Here is a 17879-nt window from a genome sequence, read left to right on the forward strand (position 1 = left end):
GAGTCATGGCTCTATTAACTGAGTCTCTGGTTATTCACTCCCTAAATGTATAGTCTGGGGGGAACAGGTGTCCACCAAAATCCCACTGGCTCTCACCTTATTTTCTTTCCACTTTCAACTATATAAATAGTGTACAAATACATGCCAAGAACCAAAGTATAAAGTAGGTGACACCAGTGCCCCTTATCTCTTAATCAGTTACATTCACCTTAGGAGGACTGTAAGGATTCTTGGCACTCTTGCTCAGTGAATATTTTGGCCCAATATTTCATTTTGTTTCCATTTCTAGGCGTCAAGAATGACACTAACCAGGCTGCTTTCCTGCCTCTTCCAAACTGGAGTTCCCGTCTCGATCTGGAATAGCTGCTGGGAGAAACATGCTGCTGGGCATCACCATCTCAGGGGTGGTCACCTGAGGAGTAAGAGGCAGAGAAATGAGGAGAGTCAAATGGAGAGGAAAGAGACACAAAATAGGGAAATGTGTAAAAATTATTTAATAAGCAAAATTAGCCTTCACCAGGGTAAAGCTGGAAGTGTCACTTTTCATAGCTCACTGAAGATTCATGTTTATTAGACAAAGCTCACATCAGTCAAAAGTGTTTCTACGGTTACATTCTGGACATAATTAGCAGTGCACACTTGAAGAATAATCTTATTATTAATATTTTTCCTTTATGCAGAATTTTGACTTTGATCACTGACAATGTTTTGTCATGGGCTGTGAAACTTCTTGTGCAACCAATTAGGTAGATAAGTTGAAAGGCCCACCTTAAGCTGCTGAAAACATAATAAGGGCCCTAATTAAATCATACCTAGTAAAGTACACTGTAATCTTGAAGCAGGGAGCATTGTAGTACTGTTTTCAAAATGTATTCAGGCAAGAAGAGGAGGGGAATAAGAGCGAAGGAAAGGGTAAGAAGAAAAGAAGAGAACAAAGAGAAGGCTAAGGACACGCAGACACATTGGCAGATTCTCCAGGAAACAACATTTTGTAACCCTTTAGAAGCTAGATCGAGTGCAAATGAACATTTCTTACAGCTCACTTCAACCAGAATTTCTTCTAGAATCTTTGCTTGAGGTGCTCAGCATCAGAGGGAGCGTCTGGCCAGTGTCCCAGCCACAAAGGGTGCCCTGCACAGCATTCAACACTAGGGAAGCCCCACCTTGACCATGGCTATTGTTTGTTTGCTAATACGGCAATTCCAGAATCAGCCTGGATCAGGTTAGATCCTTGGATATTTTTCTCTAGGCTTCTCTGACATGTGGCCAGAAGTTTGTCTGAAGAAGTTATCATTTGTTCCACATTTACATGATAAGCAGCCCTCAAATTCAACATAAGAATTAAAGATTCTTCATTTTAAAAGAAGTAATATTCCTTTGCCTGCTATAGGGTAGAAGGCTAGTAGGTGATGATCTTGCTAAATGAATAAGAATTGGTCTCCTGTTGGATGACAGTCTGAGAAATGAACTGAACAGAAACTTCACTCACACCACTAACCTTTCTACATGGTATCCAGCCCTACCTGAAGGAATAATTTTCCCATCAAACTCAGGTATCTTGATAATATCTTCACTTGCTGTTGCAAAGATTGGAACATCTAGATTACTGCTTAAAATTAAATAAATTAGTATTAATTTTTAATGGTTTGAAGATCCTGGACTTGCTCAAAATAGCTTGCTGACATGTTCCCTAGAAGCATCGGTGAAAGGCTCCAGTGCTAGGGGAAACCCAGACAGCTGTCCCCATGAACACCAAAAAGGTAACTAACTCCTCAGTACATTTAGGGGTTCAGCAACCCAGATGCTTGTAGGTACAAAAATTAAGCAACAGGCACTATGGAGAAAGGTTCTGAGAAAGCTCGTGTTTCTGAAGAGCAGGTGCATGGCAGGTGAATGTGTGTGACAGAGAATTCCTGCTCACAGACATCTGCACCCTCACACAAAGCTCGTCAGCAGCTGGTTAAGGCTAGCTGTTGATGAATCGTTAGGAATGGAGCAGAGATTGCCAAACTCATTCCATCTATTTTCTTTTTAATAGAAAGCATTTCTGACCAGTATGGTTGGGGAGTCCAGCGGGAATCCAAGAAGTGAAAGGTCACCGATTAATTTATAGTCCTCAGCCAAGGGGGAGCACGAGGTTGGGGGCAGGAGGGGGAGAAAGGGAAAGGAAAAAAGACTTCCCCCCCACCTCCTTTCTCGGTTGTAGCTGCAGGATCAGTCCTTTCCAGGGATCTTTAGGAATTATGAAAAATGAATCATGAGAAATAAAAAAAAAAAAGCCCTACAGAGTAAAAAAGAATAAAATTATCTAACACCTCAGCTGCACATCATTATAGAAAACTGTGGGCTTTTTATACGCATTACAGTAAGGCAGACATCCCCTCTAACAGACTCAGTACGACGGATCAGTAATTGTTTTCATACACTTTAATTAGAAAAACTCAGATGGCTATGAATAATAATGGAAAAGAGAGACTTTTGCACTTGAAAGGTTGAAGTCAATCAAGTGTGAATGACGGCAAAAAAGAAAAAAAAAAAGACACCAATTCATCAGCCCTCTGTTGTCTCGCCGCGACTTTAATCATAATTCCTGATTGGGATTCAAGAAGGCAGTAAGCAGAGGTTCTTTGTCTGCCTTCACCTTCCATCAATTAACTCTTCCCGAAATATAATCATCAACCTCACATGCTCCTCTGCATCTTAATCTGGGCCTCCAAACCTGTAAGTCTTGCCCCATATGTATTTAAGTAATTACTTTTATCTACCTGCATCTTCTCATCTGCAGTGTACCCAAATTCCCTCTGGGGGCTAAAAGGGTTTGGTATATAAAATTTTGATGGGCAAGAAATTCCCAGGGGGCAAAAAGGAATGTCCCTAAAGGGAATCCTGAGGATCTAGAAATTCTGGTGGCACATGTGTCTCAACAGAGATTGAGAACGGAAGCCTCTTTCTTGCACAGGCTACTGGAGGGCCCCATGGTGATCCTCAGACACTAAAGTTTCCATGCCTTTGTCTAGGCCTGCCTCTCCTATGAGTTTCCAAAGCTTTTCACTCAAACTTTGCAGGTTTTGTAAAGAGCCATAGAGTTCTGCCAACAGCTCATGGAGGAGTTCTGCTCCCCAAGGAAAAGGAGAGTTGCCAAACATGGAGTTCCTTCAACACTTGCCTTGGCATCCCCCTTGTTTTCCAGTCCTATCTGGTTACCAAATGGTGTGGAAGGTTCAGACTCTTCTAGCCACAGCATCTGATGGACAGCTGAAGGTCATGGGAAGGGCAGTCACTCAAGTGTACTAAGCACAGTTCTATGAAGACCTTCCCTTTCGCTAGGTGCACTGGAGCATGTAGGTGTACAAGAGGACACAACCTGACTGCAGCATAACCACAGCCATCCCAGATGTGGCCAAAGCTCAGAAGCCCTCCAATAACTGGATGGCATCACCTTCCTCTCCAAAGAAAACACATGCATGGAAATACTCCTCCCTCCGTCTTCTCTCTCCCCACTTCTACTCCATCCCAGGCTCAGAAGCCAAACAAAAAGTTACAGGTTTGGCCAGATGACAATATATAATGGATACACACAACTATACTTTCTACATTTCACTATACCATCCATGTAGATGGATTCTTCTCTTAATCTGTACACTCGTAAACATAAAATATGTTAAATTATGTTCCCAATACTCAATGTATAGAGGGGACGTGGGACTGTTTAAAACAGACTTTTGGGGCACCCACAGGGCACAGTTGGTTGGGTGATCGACTTTTGGTTTTGGCTCAGGTCATGATCTTGGGGTGTTGGGATCAAGTCTTCCGTGGTGAGGCTTGTGCTCAGCAAGGAGTCTGCTTGGGATTCTCTCCCCCTCTGTCCCTACCCACCATGTGCATGCACTGCATGCGTGCATGCGCACACACGCACACACACACACACACACACACACACACAATCTCTCTTTCTCTCAAATCTTTAAAAACAAACGTTTAACCAAAAGTAAAACAAACCTTGCTCTAGTAAGAAAATTCAATTGATTAGAGCCATTATTTCCTCAATTTGGGTCTTCCAAGACTGGCCTTAGCCAGGCAAATGGCAATTCCATGGTAATCTTCTAGATGCCACATTTGTTCTCCTCAGAGTATGCAGAGTTGATGGGAATATAGGAAAAAAACAATCATCTGAGCTGGGGTGCTGAGAGTTGGGAAACAGTAGCTCTGGTATCTTTCTAACTTACAGGTCTCATGTATGTAAGAGAAATGTGGAGTTCTGATGCTAGAAATCTTCAAGTATCAACAGTTCTCATAAATAACAATAGAAATAAAAGCATTCCACACTGATACTAAAAGTCTTCAAGCTTAAGCAATTTCAAAACAGCTTAGTGTTGAGGAGGGGCCTCAAGTGATTCTGCTCACCCATCCATTTGACCGTCATTCACTATATATTGCACAGAGTCCCTGTACTACATGCTTGTAAGATACAGTGAGACACTGTCCTTATGCCCAAAAAACTCACAAGCCAGAATAATTAACCTTCCAGAGATCATAACCTCAGAAAATCTGATGAAGGCTGCAGACACCTGAAGAAATACTTTCACACAGAGACTACTGTAGATAATTTCAGGAAATCACAGGCTCCCTAAGGGAAAATCCATGGACTGAAGTTAACGATCTTTAGTCACCCAGAGATGACCTAGGTTCATAAATACCTAGGTTCCTACCACTGTTTGGTTCACCATTGTTTTGGATTACGATTTGATGCCTTTCAGGTTTCTATCCAGTAAGTGGACCCTAAAGCCCCAAAGACACTCCCTATAAAACCAAGAGGCTTGGATATGGGTCTGGTCCCCATTATGACATTTGGGAGGGGCCACTAGTGTTTATCTTTCTTGGTAAAAGCAGCTGGAGTTATAAGAAGCCCTCATCTCTTCCTGTCCTGGATGTGGAGTGGTCAAATACAGCACCCCGAGCAGTCAAGAGGTACATATACCATGCTAAGTTCTCATGGGTCTGTCCCTGCAAATTGACTTCTCAAAGCCACCTTGTCTCAGGTTAGATCGATACAAGCAATGTGTTCCACATGCTAGAAAGCAAAGGTATTTTCTTTGAAAATATGTTGAATCTAGTTTCTTTGAGACCCTCATCCCTACAGCCTTAGTTGACATTGCTCACCTAACTAGGGTATCTTTCTAAAAGGCTCACTATTCCAAGTGAAAAAACTCATTTGCCAAAACCTAGACTCCCAAGAAAGCCTCACATCCTTTTCAGTGAAAATCAACAGAATGAACGAAGAACCTCAGGTGGAAGGGAAAAGAGAAAGCCTCAGACAGGCTGTCCTGATACAGACCTGGCCAGTCTCTACATCTTTGTAAGGAAATGGTTAGGTTAAAAATATGAAGCTAAAACCCAACTGATTAGAGCTAAACATTCTAGCTAGTGGTATATCCAAAGGCTACAGTGGAAGGTGGGTTGCGCACTTCTGCACCTAGCCAGCCGCTGGGCCTGCTAGCTGCTCTCTGTATTTCTGCAGCCAGCAAACCAGAGCACCTCTTGGCAGCAGGGTTTCAAAGTTGTTTTCCCTTTTTACTATTTTCCAAATGTGCCAGGCTGGGCACTGGACCACAGAGGTTAGAAGGCCTAGTTTTTCTGCTTGTTTCCTTTCTAAATGTCTTCTATGTGGTTGTCTATTCTTTTTCTTTAACCTAAAACTCATGGGAAAAAAACCTTACAGAGCCAGAAACCAACACAGTCCTAACCAGAGTTTTAAAACTATGAATGAGAAAGACAAAAAAATAATAATAATAAGGAGGTAAAATGGAAGAATAGAAAACACAGGCGCAGTTGATACATACAAACAGGGCAACAGAAAAGAGAGTTGAGAAGGAGAATGGATTGGAGAGAAAAGCTTCATTAGACTCAGAGAGGCAAGCAGTGGCAGTATACCAAGGTCACTTCTAATTTAGACCATCTAATTGGCAAACAGGCTCCAAATGGCTATCATCTCACAGGGCTTGGAATTAATGAAGCCCGATTATTTTCATTACCTTCCTCTGAGATAGAGACAAAGTGAGAGCGGTACCCACGCAGGTGCAAAAGCCCCAGGGCTAGTGGCTACCCACTGCCCCAGTGAGGGGGGGGCCAGCCAGCCAGCCTGTCCCAGGAACTCAGATGCATAGGCACAAGAGCACAGGGAGGCACGGAAAATGACTGAAAAAAATCACAGGAGATAAACTATTGCTCCTGAGTGGGGGGAGAGAGAGAGAAAACTGCAGGCAGTGCAGGGTGCAGGGCCAGGAGCAGAGAAGGAAAAATCTGTGTGTGTCAGAAAATACAGGATAATTAAGAACTACCAAAGGGAGAAAAGATAAAGGGCCAGAGGCCAGGGTTCCTAGGCTGCGTAGGAACCCATCCCATCTCCAGTATGAGATCATATTTTGTTAAGTGACTGAGGAACAAAAATAATTTCCCTATATTAATACTCCAGGAGCCCAGTGGTATGTCCTGTCACTTAGAAGGATAGTGATCAATTAGAACAATTTAAGAGTATTGAAATGCATGATAGGTGGTCTTTTTCCATTCATGGAACCATGTCCAGAACCATGTCCCCTCCCCAAAAGAGTAGGAAAATGAGGGCACAGAAAAGCAGCTCCTAGTCCCCACTGGCAATTTGAAATCTCTTAACTTCTCTGTAAGTAGGTGAGAGTTCTGTGGAGCTGACACTGGTGCAGCCTGCTCGGTTAGGTCAGGAGGGGCACTTGTCTCATCGCCCTCAGGCTTTATAGATTTCCTTCTTTCATATGACGTGTATAAAGACACTCTTTGGAGGTCTGCTTCCATAGGCCAAGCGGAATGAAGTGCTGCGGGTGCAGTTTCCACAGTGGAGGACCAGAGCTGCAATTGTTCCCAGTGGAGAATATTTTTCAAGCCCCTTCATTGGTAAAGAGAAGGGGGCCCATGGAAGACACAGATATGAGATGCAGAGCATAAGCAAGCAGCTGTTACCATAGCAACAGACATATTAGACACTGCAGGTTCCTGAAAGCTGTCTGATAAGGTATTATTAAATGAAGCCTCCTCAAAACACTCTCCATTTACAACTGAACGGAAAGACATTGTGTAGAAAGTAATCTATTTCCATTTATCAGGGTGAAATTTACTTTTAGAAGGACTGAAACCCAATTCAAGCCAAATCCTGTGACCTTGGACCCAGACAGCAGAAAATGTTTATCAGAATTTATAGCTTTAGATACCCTGGACATACCCGATGTCTACCAAGAATTGTCTATTTGGGTTTTGCCGGCTTTTCCTGTTCTGCAGGTGACCACAGCTAACAGTCAAACCAGTTGGCAAGGAAGGAGAATTCACTCCTCTCACTGCCATTCATCCTAGCCACTCAGGGACAAAGCAGACATAACTTTCTCCTCTTGCAGGATGAATGACCATACACTGGCTATTCCTTAATGATGATGTGTTTTTAAAAATGGAGCTCTGATTTGAGGGGCATTTCTCATTATGCTGTTTTCAGAGTTTCCCACTCCAGTTGACCAGGAACAAGCAGATGTATAGTCAGAAAGCCCAACGAATACTTTCCCATGGCCAATTTTCTAATAAAATTACAGTAAAATACCCTCCAGGGGCATGATTTTAACCACAAGTTTATTATAATCACTTAGTTGTAAAACAATTGAAAATTCCATTTTAACACCAAACTTTCCAAAGAAAGAACAGTGACATCTGTTTTGATTCATCAGGGCAAACTGCAATCTTCAAACAGGATTCTGGGTTCACCCTAAGTTACAGCCACAAATTCCCCTCTAACCCTGGTTGCTCATCTTTTCCTGCTGAACTAAAGGATCAAGGTGGAAATGCTTTTTCACTTCACTGCAAACTATCCACATAGCTTGAAAAGCCAATTCAATACTGACAGCCATGCAGGAACTCCATCTTCTCACATAGAGAATAGCAAATCACCCTTATATGTACCTTTAAGAGTGAAACTATTATATGATTACATTTCTCATAACTTTCAACTTGCTTCTGAATCCATCAACTTTCTCTTGTTGCTAGCAGAGTGACTTCCTATGATCAGTGCATTTCCCAAAATTTGCACACTTTTCAGAAATGTATACATTTCTAATTAAAATAATCCCATTTATAATTGCACCAAAAATAATAAAGTACCTAGGAATAAACTTAACTGAAAAAGTGAAAGACCTGTACTCTGAAAACTATGAAACACTGATGAAAGAAACTGAAAACAACACAAAGAAATGAGAAGACATCCCATGCCAGGGGACTGGAAGAACAAATATTGTTAAAATGTCTATACTACTCAAGGCTATTTATAAATCTAATGTAATCCCTATCAAAATACTAATAGCATTTTCCACAAAACTGGAAAAAAAAATCCTAAAATCTGTATGGAACCACAAAAAAACAAAAAACAAACCTGAATTGTCAAAGCGATCTTGAAAAGGAAGTACTGGAGGTATCACAATTCCAGACTTCATGTTATACTACAAAGATGTAGTAATCAAAACCGTATGGTACTGGCACACACACACAAAAAAGACACACAGATCGACGGAACAGAACAGAAAACCCAGAAATGGTTATACAGTCAATTAATCTTCAACAAAGCAGGAAAGAATACCCAATGGGAAAAAGTCTCTTCAACAAATGGTGTTGGGAAAACTGGACAGCAATATGCACAAGAATGAAACGACCACTTCCTTACATCATACATAAAAATAAATTCAAGATAGATTAAAGACCTGAATGTGAGACCTGAGACCATAAAAATCCTGTAAGAGAGGGGCACCTGTGTGGCTCAGCCGGTTAAGTGTTGGACTCGTGAGTCTGGCTCAGGTCATAATGTCAGGGTGGAGCCCCAAGGTCAGTGGGGAGTCTGCTTGAGATTCTCTCCATCTCTCTGCTCTTCCCACTGCACTCTCTCTCTCTCACTCTAAAATAAATAAATCTTTTTTTAAAAAATCCTGTAAGAGAGCACAGGCAGTAATTTCTCTGATACCAGCTGTAGCAACATTTTTCTAGATATGTCTCCTGAGGAAAGGGAAATAGAAAATAAACTATCAGTACTACATCAAAATAAAAAGCTTCTAACATAGCAAAGGAACAATCTACAAACCAAAAGATAACCTATTGGATGGGAGGAGATATTTACAAAGGACATATCCAATGAAGGGTTAGTATCCAAAATATATAAAGAACTTAGAGAACTCAACACTCCCCCCCCAAAATAAACCAATTAAAAAATGGGCAGGAGACATGAACAGACATTTCTCCAAAGAAGACCTACAGATGCCCAACAGACACATGAAAAGAGGCATAACATCACTCATTGTTAGGGAAATGCAAATCAGAACCACAATGAGATACCACCTAACACTTATCAGAATGGCTACAATCAAAATCATAAGAGAAAGTGTTGGCGAGGATGTGGAGGAAAGGGCACATTTGTGCATTGTTGGTGGGAATGCAAACTGGTGGCCAAAGTGGAAAACAGTATAGAGGTTCCTCAAAAAGTTAAAAATAGACTCTAGCAATCCCACCACTGGGTAGTGAGCACAAAAACACTAATCTGCAAGGCTATATGCACCTCTATGTTTACTGCAGCATTATTTACAATAGCCAGACTATGGACGCAGACCAAGCGTCCATCAACAGATGAATGGATAAAGAAGATGTGATATGTATACTCAACAGAATATTATTCAACCACAAAAAAGAATGAAATCTTGCCATTTGCAGCAACATGGATGGATTTGGAGAGTGTAACCCTAAGCAAAATAAATCCAAGAAAGACAAATACAATTTTATTCATATGTGGAATTTAAGAAACAAAACAGATGAACAAATAGGAAAAAAGAGAGGGAGACAAACCAAGAAAAAGACTTTTAACTATAGAGACCAAACTAATGGTTACCAGATGGGGGTAAGGGGATGGGGACTAAGAATACACTTATCATTATGAGCACTGAGTTAACGTGTAGAATTGCTGAATAGCTATATTGTACACCTGAAACTACTATAACCCTGTTAACTATACTGTAAAACGTAAAAGTCTCCACTTCTATAGAAAACTCTCCTGTTATTTGCTGTGGGAAGATGAGGTACACAGGGGTTTCAGTAAAAGGTACCAAGTGTAACCCCTTTAGGGAGTACATTTTTCCTCCATATTTATGCTGTCAGGGATTCTTCTAGAACAGGACTTATTAGCCTGGTTCCATATATGAATTTGAAGGTATTCTTCAGCTCCCTGGCATTGTACACACAATTTTGTATATGCAGAATCCTCAATGCTGGTCTTAACAGAGTTTGTCCAACTTTACTGTGCAGAGAATAACTCAGTAAGGCTACAGAATCACTTTCACTGGAGTCTCCAAAAAGATTACTATAAATTCAAGTTACTATAGATTACAGATTTAATATAAGCTCATGGATTACTATAAACCCACATCTCCTAGACCAGATTTATATTAAACAGGAGAAATACTCAGCTGAGCAAAAGAAAAATGTCATTAGGTACTGAAAATGTTTCCCACATCTCCTGTTCCTTCAGGTCCTGTGGTTCCAGGCCATCGGTGGGAAGTATGACGAGGCCTGAGAAATAACCATTGTTATTTCCAAGGCTGGTGAGAATGCCAATACCTATAGAAACTCATCCAATCAAAGGAAAAGGTTTCCACTCACAATCTTCTCACGATATTCACCCATCTATCTGAAAATATCCACGGAAAGTGAATTTATACTTGAAAAGATTTCTGAAATGAAACTTATGCTAGGTCACCTTCAGGTTTCCCAATGGCCGCTAAAGTTGTCTGGATGCATTATCAATTGTATGTACCTCATGACTAAACATCACTTGGAACATTATTCATTAATCTTGCATAATCAAATGGAGTGGGAAATGCCTAGAGGTTATGTATCTGTGACCTGCACATTGTAACATGGAATTCCCTAGAAAGAATACCTCTCTGGGAATCTTCAGACAAAAAGGCAATCAAATTAACTTATTACTCTATTGTTGAAATAAGTTAGAGGTGAGAATAATAACTCTCTGGTAGTTTTTCCACTAGTGATCAGAAATGGGCTTGCACAGCAGCCCTACCACAGAGAGAAAAGCAGGAATGTATCCACCTGTAGTGTTCTGAAAAGTCTTCACAGTACAATTAGATTTAAATCTTTACGGTAAACTTACAGGTGCAGCAACATCACGTTCAAAATGCAAAGCCCTTATCCATGAATCAACACGTGCTATCCCACTGACCATCCTCCTGTTCTGAGAATCAAAGTATCCACTTGAGAAACTCTCACATTACAGGGTCACACTCAGAGTTGGAAAATACGGGTTCAAATCTCAACCCTGACATTACAAGTGCCATCAAGTTAGCCAACTTTTCTGAGTCTCGGTTTTCTCTGTTGTTAATGTAAACAGGTCAAACTCTTAACCAAGGCTGTTGTGAGGATGAAATGAGATTAAGAGCAACCAAGAACACAACCTACTTATGAAAGTTTGGAGAGTCCAAGTAACAGTTTCTTCATGTAAATGGTTAGCTCATCTAGACCTCTGCTCCAGACCAGGAGGGAGGATAATAAGGGAAAGTGGAGAACACAAACATATTCATGCCGTTGGCCACAGTCACACCATGGTGTGCCACGTTTAAGGAAGATACAGAAGAACAAAGGTCACAAGACTAGGATCATTTTTGACATCTCCAACTCTATACTGGCTTTCTCAACCAACAACACAGGATCTTGTCTACGCTCCTATGTCACCTTTGACCTCTGGGAAAAGAGAAGCCTCGGGTCTTGCTGCTGGCTGCCTTACCGTCATAATGAGTTTCTCCACGCAGTCAGGTGCCACGCTGTGGAGGTGGGTGAGGTGCAGCTGGAGGTGGATCTTGTTGTTGAGCATGTCCTGGCACAGGGGGCAGCGCAGCATGGGCTGCACGGAGTGCTGCGTCATGGCATGCACCCGGAGCCTGTTGACGTCGGCGTTGCTGTACTTGCAGTAGGGACACTGGTACATCTGTGGGGACACACCCACCCCTCGGGCTGAATCTTCAGTTCCCATCAGTGCCTGCTGTCTGCCCCAAGCCCACCCACCCAAGAGTCTGTTTCCCGCTGGTGTCTAAAACACTCCCCTCCCCCCTACCGTCAGCAAGGCCCCTTCCGGTCTCACCTGCTCTGGTTTGGTCTCCTCTGATGTTTTAGGTCGCTTTGAAGAGAGAGGAGATTCCGAGCTACCTGTGAAGGAGATGCGTTTGGAGGTTGCAGGAGAATCTGTCAGCTCCTTCTCTGCCTGGCTGGACGACGCTGCAAGAAAAAGCAGAAGATGCGATATAGCAGCCAGGCCAGGCCAGCTCCCAGAGGGTTTGTGTTGGGTGAAAATCAACATTCATTTATAGCACAGGATTTTCTTGAAACACCAAAATTCAAGTAGGATGAGCATCCGGGCTGACTTCTCAAGCATGCTGGAAAAGAAGCAAGTGTTCCTCTTTCCTCACTAAGGAAGAAAGATAAAGAAATGGACTAAAATGCTCTGAGGTGGATTAATCTAAATTCAGTGTACTGACCTCCCCCAAACAACACACATCCTGCTGGCCCACGGAGGGCAGTAGGGTTGAGAGTGGATGGGAGAGTCTCACCAGTCGCTCTGCCGACCACCAGTCAACTTGAGTACCAGACACACTCTGCTTGCACAGAGGTGATCAACTATGTGCTCCCACCTTTACTGTTCCAGTGCTTGGAATCACAGCACAGCACATCACAGGAGACCTAATAAATGTGACCTGAGAAAGGTTCACACAGATATCTGCATACAAATACTTGGGGGGAAAATCAAGTTTGGGTTTAGCAACCTGCTTTGGGGAAAAAGTAATTGGAGAATGGAACAGGTAGGACATGAATCCAACTTATAATCTAGCCAATGCTCCAGCCACCAGTGTTTGTCTTCAGAGTGGGTGGTAAGGGGGAAGGTCTCTCTGCTTGCCCAAAACAAACCCTATTCTACCAAAAAAACAAAACACTAATTAGTGAGTAGAGTCACATGAGACTTAAGTAATAAGCAGTGGGTACAGAAGTATAGGTAAGACGAGTTCTCTGGAAAAGGATCTGGAAGATTCTGATGAAAAAACTGCTGGGTTAAGGGTTTAACCAGGATAAATAGGGTTTCTCCAGTGTAAACACAAATCCCAACATGGTTAGATGTGGTTATTCCAAAACCTGGTCCGTATTTGAAGATTAGTTCACTTGTTTTGGATACAACTTCATTTTTCATAATTTTGCTAAAAATGATTATTAAAATCCTGAAAATGGTAGTGAGAAATATATACCCATTTCCCTCACTGAAAAATAATTTGACCAGCATTGAGGCCACTGGTTTAGAAAGCCTAATTTTTGCCCTTTCATGAAACAGCTGTCTTACCCAGTCTAGTACCTAGCTTGTGTTTCTACTTTACACTCAACATTGAAATCTGTTCTGACACGGATACCAAGATGCTGTCATTATAGATGTGTGCTTTAATGAACAATTTTAGAAAATCAATTTTATTCATTAAAATCATAAGGCCCAAATAATTTTTTTAAAAAATTGCTAAATGCAGGAAATATTCCAGGAAGTTGATGCTCTTCCCAGAATGCACATCTTGTGACCTTTAAACCCCAGTATCTTGGTAACCTGGTCTACATAAGTTTGTAGGGCATCTATTATTTAAAAAGTACAAGGACAAGCATTTTATACACATACCCCTCCTCCTCCCAACACACACATTCATAACAGTACTTTAATCTGTCTCGAATCGACTTCAAACCCATTTTGCTCTTAATGGGAGTTATTCATTTTCACTTGAAAGGTAATACATGACGGCTGGATATTTAATGTGATGGACTGGCTGCCGATTAACTAGGTGCTGTAACATTCTAGACCAGTTTCCCCGTGGCCCACTTCCCATCTCTCGGCTCCTCAAAGAACCCCATGTCGCAGGTTTCTGGCCTCACAGTGTCATGGGCTCCTACCTGAACACTCCCACAACAGGAGTCCTTAACTAATGGTTCAGGGACTTAAACGCCCCCCACTCCCAGAAGGTTCCTTTTACTCCATTTTTCATTTTTTGCTTATTGGTTATCCTCTCTATATTAATAGTTCAAATGCATTCTACTGATGGGGTGAGTGGAAGCATCAGGAGATGCTTATTTGTTATAGCCTCCTTTCCCCTTCCCATTTCCACCTGCAACCTATAGGCATTGAATACGGCTGTGCTTAGTTAGGAAAGAGCTGCTATTTGCTCTTCCTTCCTTGTTTATTAGTTAGGAAAGAGCTGCTATTTGCCTATTCCTTGGAGGCAAACCAAGATAGAGATGCCATTCCAAACACTCAGTCCCCAATTTTTTAGTCTGCCTGACCTAAAACAGCACTCTCTCTTATGGGACCATACCACTATCCTGTAAATGCTCTCAATCAGCCCGCCACTAACCCCCTTTGGAAAGGTGGTCGATTGCACAGTTGCCCGGCTGCGTGAGTGGATGAGCAGAGGATAGATCAGCCAACTCATCTCACTCACTGGGAACTGCAAGACAAATACTGGGTAGCCGAGTGTGGTGTCAGCTTGCTCATCTGACCAGAGTCCATCCTCTTCCTTCAATGTGCCATGCACAGTGAACTGTGATGAGGTTACAGAGGTGAGAATTCTGGCTTCAGAAGCCACTATTCCTTCCCCCTGCACGGAGCAGGGAACTTTTATTACCCTTTTTCTTTTTACCTTTTTTAAAGAGTTTATTTATTTATTCATGAGAGACACAAAGAGAGACAGAGAGAGGCAGAGACACAGGCAGAGGGAGAAGCAGGCTCCATGCAGGGAACCTGATGAGGGACTCAATCCCAGGACTCCAGGATCACGCCCTGGGCTCAAGGCGGCGCTAAACCGCTGAGCCACGGAGGCTGCCCTGCTCTGGAATTCTAAACTTTCCTTTGTGAGCTCAAGCTAACGTGTCTTATGAAGTGTTTTAAAAAATAAAATCAGCACTTTCTCTGCAATAACACATCAGCCCTGCTATTATATGATATACTGAACCCACTGGTGTAAAAACTTCTGGGGCTCATCTCCCTTCTATCCTGGGCACCCTGCACTGTTTATTAGATCTCATCTGTTTAGAAGTGGACATCAGCCACCTGCAGCTCACTAGCTCATTCCCTGAAGATAAAGCTGTGCCACTCTTGTAATAGATTCCATTAACACCCAGTTACAATCCCATTGTGTTTCCCTGGGTGATGTGGGGACTGCTCCTAAGAGTTAGGTTAACTAGGCTGACAGCCCCCCTCCTAGCTTAACCCCAGGCATTACAATATTGATCCCTATCAAGACATGGCACCGACGTTTTTTACACAATTTCTGTAGACGTGCAAACAGTTGTGCAAGTTCTCCACAGGCATGCTGGATGAAGGTTGACTACAGGCCACAGTCTGAGGCTTCCTCAAGCTGCTTCTCTCTGAAATACTTCAAAAGGGCCCGAGTCTCAAAATCAATTTCTATTTTAGTTCTGTCACTAGCATACATCGTAGGCCTAAGTGAATGGGGTTGTATGAATACCAAGAGAGAAAGTACTGTGGTTTTCTGCTTTGAAGACTTCTCTAAACTTTAACTTAAATTCTAGGAGAGATGTCACAGTCTAGGAAACATTATTTAAAGAATCAATTACTGGTCACTTTAAGGCCACTATGACATCACAGTAGTTAATTGAAAATACATACACTTCAGAGACAAGCCTTAGTTTAAACAGTGCCTAGAACTTTTGGTTTATACTGGCAACATAAAGTCAAACAACTTGAAGGGTTACTACCTGTAGTGGTTTTTATAATAATGACAATATGAATTGGAAACAATCTAGGTCTCTTATATCACGGCATGGTCAAGTAAACAATGGTATAGCTTCCTCTACTGGATACTAGAGACATTAAGAATGATAGCTGTGAACCAATGTAGAAAGATACTGAGAACGCTTATCAGAAGAAAAAATAAGATAAAATGTGCATTACACCATGATATAGCTATGGAGAAAAAAACAGGTACTTGAAAAGACTAGAAGAAAATGATTGTTGTATTTAGGTAATGGAATCATGGACCATTTTCCCATTTTCTAAGGTTGCCAGGTAGTTACATTATTCTTAATATTATAATTAAATAGTTCAGCATTTAAATTCAACTGTCCATGAAAACGTTGATATTTGGATCCATACTGTGCAAAACATCAGGTGGTATTTTTTTTTTTTTAACTTTGCTGGTTAAAGCAATTTTCTCATTTTGGCAGCTGTGTCATACAAAAATATGTGTTAAAACTCAACGAATCTTCCACGGGCAACATGCTGGGCTCCTGGCGCTTGGAGGGGGGATAGAAATGTGGCAAGGAACCACAGAAGTGCATATGTTACAGATTTCATACTCTATAAAGCTAGGCAGATGGAACAGTGATGGTGGGTTGGTGGGTCAAACCCCTACCACAACCTGATAGTATGTGAGCTGTACATTCCTTGCCACACAACTTTCTATAAGGAGTGAAAAAGCCTTGCTTGTTAGGGGTCATGGCTGTCCTACCCAACTTGCTGATGAGGCACAGAAAGGACTGGCATGTCCTCCTTATAGGGTACGAAAAATTCAAAGTTGGCTTTCTAGGCCAAAAGCCACCATTTCCTGTTGAACTGTGATGGGTTGGCCACCACAACTGACAAAGACAAATACTAAGAGAGGCAGACCTGATTCATGACTATTTTATTCTCTACACATGAGGCAAAATAATTTTATCCCCAAAGGAAACACAGTTGTCGAGGCATGGCTTCCTTGGGGAAGGGGTGGGGGGTGGGGGGAAGGATCATTTATGCATGGAGACATCAACTTCCAGATTACTCATGCTTTTAACATATTTGGAAAGTATTTAGCCTCTAAAAATAATTATTTAAAAAGGTACCCCTCTTGTCATACTTAATTAGAGGAAGTTGGGAGAAGAGGAGCACCTACCTGAAATCATGCAGGTTTTGCTTGCAATTTTCAAAAAATAGTCTTAAGTTCTAGGCACACAAAATAATTAAAACAAGCCGAATAAAGTTTCATGTATGAAGTGACTTACTTTAAAAAAGAGGTAAGAATAGTATAAACTTAGGGAGCTTATAGAATGGCCAAGAATGGTTGAAAACACAGCTTCTATAATGTCACCTGATAGAACCAGTCTTCCAATTCTCACTAACGAATTAAAATCTGAGTCACTGAAATTTTGGCCAAAGAAGGCTTGAAAGATGTACTCACAATACAATAGACCACCAGTGGACTTAATGACCCATTTGTCATCTGGTGATGTGGTCTGTACAACTCTGAAGCCAGGTAAGGCATGGAGTTGCTGAGTCATGAAAAAGAAAGTTTAAGAAAAATAGGAAATAAAGTAGAAGTTTTTGCTTCCTCCAACTATCAGCCAAGACATCAACTTGTCCTCCCAAAAAACTACAGTACTTGGAAGTAGTTTCTATATTTCACAAACAAAATTCATCTCATCACTCAACACACCAATGAGGCTATTGGCCTGGCAGATTTTCTGTGCCAAAGGCCACCTCCCTTTGCCCGGGGACCTCCCCCCTCAGGGAGCTCCTGGGCACGCACTGAGCTGTTCATGTTGCTGGGAGTTCTCTTCTGCATTTCTTCTCCTCATGGTGGGGTGGCATTTGGATCCTCCACCTTGTGGGGGCCCCAAGGTGAGCCCACCGAGGGCCTTGGCTGCTGCCAGACATTTACTCCTTGTGGAGAAGTCAAAGGCAGCCGCCACCTCCACGTCTCAACCGTCAAACCCTTAGCTAAAGTACCACTGACAGCCCCTCCATCTAAACT

General features: G+C 42.0%; 1 protein-coding gene across 9 annotated transcripts in view; it reads right to left on the reverse strand.

Moving 5' to 3' along the window:
- ZFHX3 (zinc finger homeobox 3) overlaps nt 1-17879 on the reverse strand; it is a 244988-nt gene that overhangs the window by 16412 nt on the left and 210697 nt on the right. For all 9 annotated transcript variants that reach the window (XM_041772942.1, XM_041772938.1, XM_041772939.1 and 6 more), the window contains 3 exons: nt 12194-12327; nt 11840-12040; nt 310-412 (listed from right to left, as the gene is read on the reverse strand). In XM_041772942.1, the coding sequence (XP_041628876.1) occupies nt 310-412; nt 11840-12040; nt 12194-12327 (438 nt within the window). The remainder of the gene's footprint in view (nt 1-309; nt 413-11839; nt 12041-12193; nt 12328-17879) is intronic.

Source organism: Vulpes lagopus, chromosome 10 (genome assembly GCF_018345385.1).
Source record: "Vulpes lagopus strain Blue_001 chromosome 10, ASM1834538v1, whole genome shotgun sequence".
Lineage (NCBI taxonomy): Eukaryota > Metazoa > Chordata > Mammalia > Carnivora > Canidae > Vulpes > Vulpes lagopus.